The 8,726-nt window shown below is 44.5% G+C and overlaps 1 protein-coding gene across 1 annotated transcript; it reads right to left on the minus strand.

Annotated features, from left to right (window-relative positions):
* Positions 1–2,013: 2,013 nt before the first annotated feature.
* On the minus strand, positions 2,014–7,647 carry CFL2 (cofilin 2). Its single transcript, XM_058806643.1, has 4 exons — positions 7,546–7,647; positions 5,841–6,148; positions 5,669–5,745; positions 2,014–5,578 (listed from the first exon to the last, which is right to left on the minus strand). Exons 1-4 carry the CDS (start codon positions 7,546–7,548, stop codon positions 5,466–5,468), a joined length of 501 nt encoding a protein of 166 aa, XP_058662626.1. The 5' UTR covers positions 7,549–7,647; the 3' UTR covers positions 2,014–5,465.
* Positions 7,648–8,726: the final 1,079 nt, after the last annotated feature.

Below are 8,726 nucleotides of genomic sequence, written 5' to 3' on the forward strand. Positions count from 1 at the left end.
TCAAATGCAGCCAAGGTGCATCTCTCCACATGACATGGCTAACTAAGAGCACTGCTGTAGCAGGGCTTCACTTTTGTAGGAGTAAACCACATTTCACTGATAAAGAGCTGTGTGTTCACATTTCATTGCATGAAAGCATTGAGACAGTTGAGACTGTGGAATCAGTTTGTTCAGGCAGAGCAAAAGATAACATAAGCCCAGTCACTACAGCTGCAAGTTCCTACTGAAATTAAAAGGAAACAAATCCTCTGCTGTAAGCGTTCCCCTACCGCCCACCAGATGTACAGGTCTCCATGAAAAACTGCTGCTTCTAAACCTTCTCTGCTTCCCTGCACCTTGTTTGCTACAAGCACATTGCATTTTCTGTTGAAACAGCCAAAATGGAAGAAAAGCTTAGCTCTCACATCAGCTTTAATAGAAGGTCACAGATGAAAGTGCTGCCACTACGAGGAAGCAGACACAAATAAGGCTCTCTAAACTGGTTCTCAAAATGACATCTCTTTTTCCAAGCCAATGTACACCCTGCAGCTGCGCTCACCAGAGATTAACTGATGCTTTTAACTTGCTGCATAATAGAAAAGGTTTCGAGGAGCACAGTGTTACAGCGGTTAGTTTTTCTAAACCAAACTCCTACAATCACAAACAAGAGAGGGGAAAATAGATACTGAAAGGTACAAGTGGAGATTGTCCATAAACCTTTACAGAAGACAGTGGGGCAGATGGCAGGGATTTGCAGTGACACAGCTGTTTTTAAAAATAAAGAGGTGGAAGAGGAGAGGCATGATTACACATACATTTCTAAGCCTGTACACAAAAGAATAAAAATTAGGCTAGCAGTGGGAAATTGAAGTTTGTATATTATTTTATAATCCAAATTGACATTTAGAAACTTTTAAAAATAATCAGCAGCATCTTCAAGTTTATTTTCCAATCATTAGTTTTCTAAATATCTATAAAGGAAAGCTGACAACAGAAACATTAATCTACAATGAGTTATTAAAAACAGTCACAGAATCTTAGGAATGTAAAAATTACTTTCAGTACCTCCAATTAGCACTTTTTTTCCCTAAGTTTTATAATGTAAAAAGACAATTCTATGAAATCATTAAATGAACATAAATTATGTCACCTGTTTGAACTTCCTATGAAAAGATTTAATTTTTACTGTTGTATTTATTTTTCAGAGGTTACTAGTAGAATGCATAGATAAGCAATGCAAGAAAGAGTAAGATGTATGGGGATTATTGTGGATTCAACAGCATGGGAGGTGAGGCAGAAAAATGTCCAAATTCAATAGGGTCAAGCACTGGATATGAATTTAGTAAAAATAGAACATTTTTAAGCTAAACAGTAATTTTTATTCAAAAAACTTCAGAGACCTTTCATTCTTCTTTAATGCAGATTCTTATGTATGTTCCCCACAGCCATAGGGAAGGCTTTTGTTAGATAAACAGTAAAGGGTTTTTTAATGCACATTGTTAAAGTCTGCCTTCTCCAGAGAATTCAATGAAGCTGTTTCTTCACAGCTTTGTTTACAAAATTAACTCTTCCAGATAACATATTCCTAGATCCAAGAAATCTTATATTAACAAGAGACAGGCCACTGATACCAAAATGGTAATATTTTGATCTTTCTTCATGGAGTCAGTTTTTTCACACATCAGTTCACTTCCTTCCCTGTACTAGAAATGACTTGCCAGTGTAAACATACATTTTACATTTTCTACATGAAAGCCATCTAATTTTCTGAACACACGAGCTGGGATCCAACAAAAGAAAAAGGCTATCTAGAACCAGCCCACTAAAAATTTCTTTATATCCATCTCCAGAGCCACTAGTGCTGGCTTTTGCTGCAATTGGATATTGATCTGAATGGGCAGCAGAAGAAACCTGTTACAAAAAGTCCAGGTATTCCACAACTTCTTTCACAGTATCTGGGCTGCTCCCAGTCCGAAGACTACAAAGTGATTAACGCAGATGATGTCTAGCACACAAACAAACTCAACAACTGAAGACATTTAAATTAATTTTATTTATACCAGGTTTTCAAAATCAGAAATATTTCAAAGAAGTTCAATAGACAGGTGCTACATTGATGATCTTTGATCCACCATTAGTGCCGTGTTTTCACTCTACAATCATTAACTCGCCACCACAAACTAAAGGGGACTTACAGAAGTTTATAAAAAATAGGCAGACATGAAAATTTGGTTTATACTGGAATTGGCATAAGAGAGTAAAGCTTATTATCAAATTGTGGCAATTGCTGTATTCCATCACTTGTTCTGAGGGAATGGTAGAGAAGGAAAGTCTTCCCCTTAGCGAAACACTTTGGATTTAACAGAGCATACTCAAACTCTGCTTCATGATCTGACCAGGAGTCATTTTTACAGTCAAGTCCATACAAATTTAAGCTTTGCACTTCTAAAATCACCACAAGCATAAACCTCATTTGCACACTCTAGTCTTGGTTTGGTTTCCCTTCTCAGAGAAATCAAACCCGTCTATCTATACCTCTTCCAGGATTTACCAAATCAAACAAAACTGCTGGCTTTGAAACATTATTTTAGAAGAAAAATGCCATTTCTGCACAAGCTACTCTCATGAAAAATTTAACATTTCTTTATCAATAACTGAAGCCAAGATATCCAAAAGTCACGTCTACACAGAAATACACAGAAGATACTCAACTTGAGAGGATTTTCCTCCACTTCTCGATCACAATGAGGCCCTCACCATTTTGCATAATGACAGAAAACAACAGCTGACAAACCATTTTGGAACAGATGCCAGCTGTCTCTCATTTGTTTTATAACTCAAACAGTAACAGTTCTGTAGCACTTTATTGGTTTTTGTTTTTTTGTTTTTGTTTTTTTAAAAAGCAAGCCATCTGAATTGGACCTCGCATCAGTCAGTCAGTCATTCATTTCAAGAACAAACTGAAGGCAGGCTGATCCTTTTGGATCCAAAACTTAAATTTGGTAGGAATCTTACATAAAGACAGTTTGTGCTTCAATTTCATAGCTAGTTGGACTGAGTGAATATACACCTAAGCTAGTTAAAAAAAAAGAAAAAAAAACAACCTATAATATTCAACTAAAAAGCCACAGACATTTTTCCGGACTGCAGCAAAAACAAACAATAAATTTAAACACAATACTCCTTAAAAAAGTTTACTGTCTAAAATGAAAATTCAAATGGTTTATTAAAATTTAACATTTTCCATTTTGGCTTTTTCTAAAGAAACAATTTATTCCTTGTGAAAAATCAATTAAAAGATAATTTCATTTTACTGTACTGAAGTCAAGTTAAACATAAAGCACAGATATCTTTACATTAAACTGGGCTTTGCATACAACATGAATGATCAGAAATAGACTATTTTAAGGAATAAAAAGTTGTGGGTTTGTTTTTTTTTTTCACCTAGACAACATGCATACCATCAGTTATTTTGCAATCTTAAAAGGTACCTGAAAGGAGAGTTTTGTAGAACAAAACCAAGACTCATTAATACACTTAGTAAGTCAGTGGTCATCATGCCTTTTTACTTAAATTCTAGTAAAGTTTAGTCTACATAGAACAGCAAACACAATGAAGTGTGCAAGTCATAGGGACAGCCAGAAGCCTGAAATAAAGTCTTAAAGTTCTACAGGACAAGAGAGCCTAAACACAGTACCACTAGGTTACTTAAATTATTGGAGGGGGGAAAAAAAAGACAGAAAGTATTTGGATTATTATCTGCTTCCTTGTAGAAAAAGGGCTATGAACTGAACATAAAGAGCCTGCATTTACAAGCTCCACAGTTCAACTCTACCAACTTTTTAAAATAAGGTAATGATAAAAGAGCATTCCTTCAGCAGCATATACAGTTCAGCTGCCAGTGGCTGCCTAACAGCGCTCCTTTATGCATACCAGGAGAATCATGTCCAGTTTTGCCATTTGTGGATAACGATGACAAGATACAAAAGCATGTGTTTGCCATAAATAGCTCTGGCTAACGGAGGATTGCTCACACAGAGCAGATCAAATTCTCTATAAGGAGAGCATTATTTGGCTCCCAGCCAAAACACGTCCCCTATGCAAGCCTCAGTAGTGGCAAACACTTTCCAGTTCTATTTACATAGAAGCTAACAAGTAGAACAGTTCATTTAGGCTAATTCTTGTACTGGGTCACTCTAACTATAACCCTCAAGAAACAAAAACTCTTTGCCCGCTTCAAACTCTGCATGTAACTGTTATTACACACCACCTTACCCAGAAAGACAGTGAGCTGTAAAAACTCCTGCAAGGTTTTACTCTGGCATGTAGAACTTTAAGAACATTCAGGTACAAAATACACTGCATGGTTAATTACTTCGTATTTTTGAGTTTCTGACACAAGTGTTTCATGGAACTAATGGTCTCCAGTAGTGGTAGCTTCTTTACTTTACGGTAAACTAGGAGCAGGTCCTTTATAGAACGGCCAGAACAGAGCCACAAAGTATTGTAAAGCAGTGCCTAAATCAGTATTAAAAACTTGCATTATTCAATATGAGATTAATGATTGTTTACCTTTACAATACTTTCCACAGAAGTTATTTGAAATATGCTTAAACACTTAAAAACTATATTTTCCAATGAAAACAAGGCAACGTTCTGTAATAAGCCACAAGTTTTATTGCAACGTGGCCAGTTTTTGATCTCAAAGAACAATGTTCCATTTAAGGCTCTTTTTAATACAGAAATTGCCACCATGACTGATGTTTTACAAAACTTTAGTGTTTCAAGACTCATGGTAAACAGATAACTTCTACTCCTGTTCAGTAGTGTACATTCAATGGAAAACGAAAGGCATCGTAACAGCTACTTCATTTATAAAGATATGCATGTAACAGGAATGAAACTGAGGTACTACAATAATTTGATGACACAGTTACAGCAACTTAATTGGCATTCCTTGGGGAGGGGGCGGGTCAAACATATTACAAAAAAGTGCTTTAAATGCATAGTGTTGTGTGCTGCCATGTCACAAAAATAGGCTTGTCAAGGCAGGTGAGGTGTATGAATGCACAAGAGCCTCATGGAACTGCAATCAAGTGCAACTGTAAGTAATACTGTAGAGAGTCTACCATCCGACCAGTGGACAATACTTTCAAGGCATTCGATTAGCTTACCCTTTGCTGTCTGCTAGACTATTTACATTAACTATCACATTCATTGAACATGTTGCAAGGAATGCCTGCAACGTCAGTTTTGGCCAAGAGTATGACGTGAAAGCATTCCTTGGATCCTACATAAAACTACCAGGATCAAACAGTCTAATGGCAATCACTGGTAGACTGCTTAACAATGACATCTCCTTCAGGGCGGTGGGGAAGGGGCTTATTTTTTGAGGAGGGGAGGGGATGGGGAGACTAATACTATTCCAATTGAACGAGCTGCAGAAATGGAAGCTCCTTAGATCCAGATGGCACTTGTCTGTCTTTTTATAAGGGTTTTCCTTCAAGTGAAACTACCACGTTGCCTCCCAATTTCTCTCCAAGTGTTGAACGGTCCTTAATATCATCCAAACCATTTACTTGCCACTCATGTTTAATACCTGAAAGACAGATGACAACAATGTACTTATGAGAACCTCAACATCTAAATGCCACAGTGATTAACGAGAAAAGCCTTTTTAGGTCCATACCTGTAAATTTCTTTTTAATGGCATCTTTAGAGCTTGCGTAGATCATCTTGCTTTTTAAAGGTGCACTTTCAGGAGCCCTTTAAAGAAAAAAGCCAACAACAAACAGTTACTAAGTCATCCAGTGGTAGCTCCAGAACATTCAATTTTGACAGCAAGCTTTGCTTTCACACACCAGAATATAAATACCAGGTCTTCTTTCTTAGATTCCTTTGTCTCGTATGTGGCATCGTACAAAGCGTATCGGCAATCATTCAAAGGTAGCAACTTCACAAAGGCTGTGTAGGGGTCCTCCACAGTATCACCAATGTCACCAACCAATATCTGCTTTGCCTCCTCTACAATTATTTGTTTTTTGTCATCACTTAAGCAGAAGAGAACAGCTTTCTTTCTTTTTTTAATCTCTTCTGGGGTTGAAGATTTCCTTACTTTCATGTCATTAAAAACCTTTATGACTTCATCGTTCACTGTTACTCCAGAAGCCTGTAAAATGAGATCAAAGGAATAATTTAAACAGCAAAAATTAACACTCACTAGAAGAAGATGATAGCCCACAGTGCTAGATAAAGAAGTCTGCCTGCCCCCGTAAGAATAAAAATACTATACTCAACCTGAACACACTATGAATTTAGTAATATTTGTAGGACCGGAGCAGAGAATACAAAGGAGGCGTGAATTCAGTAGTTTCTTGTTGTAGATCTCAGCAGTTCTGGATAGCAGTTTCATCCAACTAGTCACACAACTGTACTGCTCAAACAGTTTTCTTTACCTTATCATGCATTGGCTTATTTGGGGGGGAGGGGAAGAGGGAGGATGGGGGGGTAGGAACTGAACACAGGAGAGGAGTTTGTAATTTTCGGTTGGGATGGGAGGGGATGGGGTTTTGGGGGATAGATTTTTGTTGGCTTTTTTCTTTTTTTCTAGTAGAGCAAACACTACAGCAGCAGTTCACATCCAGCACTGTCATGACTCTCATTTTGTTGCGTGAGGTAAGGCTCTACAAGCAGCAGAAATGTTTTCTGCATTGTGTCAGCTTCAACACCGCGCCTTAAGAACTCCCGAATTTTACTTCATACTGCTGCGGGAGTATTGTTTGACTGCTCTTCGTTCATATAAAAACACCGATTACAACTGTACAGCTCCCCATCAGGCTCGCAAGCCGCTCAAAATAAGAGCCTAAAACAGCAAGGAAACAAAACACCGGCAGGGCAAACGGGCAACTCCAGGCAAAATGAAAATAATGTAGCAAACCCTGCTGCGAGTGAGCAAGCGAGCTCAGCCCATCTGCAGCGCCCTTGCTCTCGGTCCAGCAATTACATCTGCCGAGGCAGCGCTGCCAGCGCAGGCTGCCGGGGAGGGAAGGCAGGTGCTCGCAGGGAGCCGCCGGCTTTGTCCCCGGGGGCAGAGCCGCGGGCCCCTCTCCCCGCTTTGTTCGCGGGGCCGGAGATCCCCGCCGCCCCGCGCCCCCGTCCCTGCGCGCCGGCAGCCCCGCCCGGCCCCAGCGCTCCCCCGCGGCCGCTCCCGGCCGCCCCTCGGGCCCGGGCGGCTCCTCGGGAGGAGTGCGGGACCCCTCTCTCCGCGCCCACCGCCCCTCACCGCCCCGTCGGGTATCGCACGCCCGGGCGGTGCCGCAGGGAGCGCTGCGCCGCCCGCCCGGCCAGGCCCCGGGCCCGGCCCCAGCCCCGCCGCCCGCAGCTGCCCCGCGGCCGCTCCCGCGTCCCCTTCCCCCCGCACCCGGCTAAAATTAGACTAAAATGGCCGCCGGAGGCCGCGGGGCCGCGCCGGGCCGGGCCTGCTCCGCTCAGCCTCGCTCGGCTCCGCCGGGCCGCGCCAGCCGCCCGCACCGCCCTCCCCGCCCGTCCGCGCCGCGCCGCCCTTACCATGGCGCCGGGTCCCGGGGCGGCGGCGGCTGCCTGCGGTGCGGGGCTGCTGCACGCAGAGAGCGCTGCGCTGCGCTGGGGGCGAGGCGGGCGGGGACTCGGCCGGGCGGGGGATGAGCCGCAGCGGCCGGGGAGGGCCGGTCACATGGGCCGCGCCGCCACCACGTGCCGCCGCCGGGCCGCGCTGGGCCGGCCCCCGCGGGGAAGGGCCCGCAGGCGGCGGGGTCCGCTCGCCGCCCGGCCGGCGCAGCGGCAACGCCGGACTGCGGGTGCCTGGCCTGGGCCCCGCAGCCCCGGCGGCCCCTTCAGCGGGCCCTGGCAGCGGCCGGCTGGCTGCGAGGGGCGAGGCGGCCCCTCGGCTGGGCCCGGAGCAGCAGCGTCAGGCCGGGGCACGATGGCGGCGCGGCCGCTCGGAGCCAGCCGCCCTGGCCGCCCTGCCCCGCGCCGCCCGGCGCCGCTCCCCGCGCCGAGGCGCTCTGTGCTGCTCCGAAGGGTTTGCCCCCTGCTCACGGCTCGGCGCTGCCAGGCTGCCCCGGCAGGCGGCACAGGCGGCATTGTGCCGCTGCCATGTGCCACGCCGCCCTGTCCCCGCTGGAAGGGATCTGTGCTGCGGCCGCCCCGGGCTGAGCAAGGAAAGGCCCTGTGCACAAAGGGACCCGGCACAAAGAGTTCTCTTTCTGCCGTCTTGGCAGAGCTGCTCAGACAGTGGGGCGGGACACAGTAGGTAGGGTGGAAGGTGCCTGAAAAGATGAGAAAATTACTTACAGAAAAAACAAGGAAGGACAGCTCTCCCGACAGTGTTTTACTGTTCCATACTAAGCTGGACAGGGCTTCAGGCGCAGGGCAACAAACACAGAGCATTTTATCTCTAGCCCATCCAAGTGGACAAGAGAATTCTCAGTCCTGTGTGACTCTTCGCCCTGAACTGGTGTGTTTGAAAACCAAGGAATCCTAAACATTGAGGACCTCAAGGAGCTGTACCTGTGAGCCTCCAACCTGTGCTGTGACCAGCCAGCTCTCTCTCCCCCAAACACTTGAACTGCTACCAGTATGGTGGTAGAAACCGACAAGCCAGTGCTTGTCAGCACTGTGAATGTGTATTAGATTCCTCTATGTGTTTTAGATACATATATATTCGTATCTTCATACTGCATTATGTGAGGGATGTGTTGACATTTCTG

This window comes from Ammospiza caudacuta, chromosome 6 (genome assembly GCF_027887145.1).
Source record: "Ammospiza caudacuta isolate bAmmCau1 chromosome 6, bAmmCau1.pri, whole genome shotgun sequence".
Lineage (NCBI taxonomy): Eukaryota > Metazoa > Chordata > Aves > Passeriformes > Passerellidae > Ammospiza > Ammospiza caudacuta.

Bases quoted from the DNA above. Each gene is read 5' to 3' on its own strand.
- CFL2 (XM_058806643.1), bottom strand. The intron at 5,746-5,840 runs GTGTGTGAAAGC...TTTTCTTTAAAG, and splicing joins GACCTGGTATTTATATTCTG to GGCTCCTGAAAGTGCACCTT. The intron at 5,579-5,668 runs GTATGGACCTAA...TCTGTCTTTCAG, and splicing joins CATTAAAAAGAAATTTACAG to GTATTAAACATGAGTGGCAA.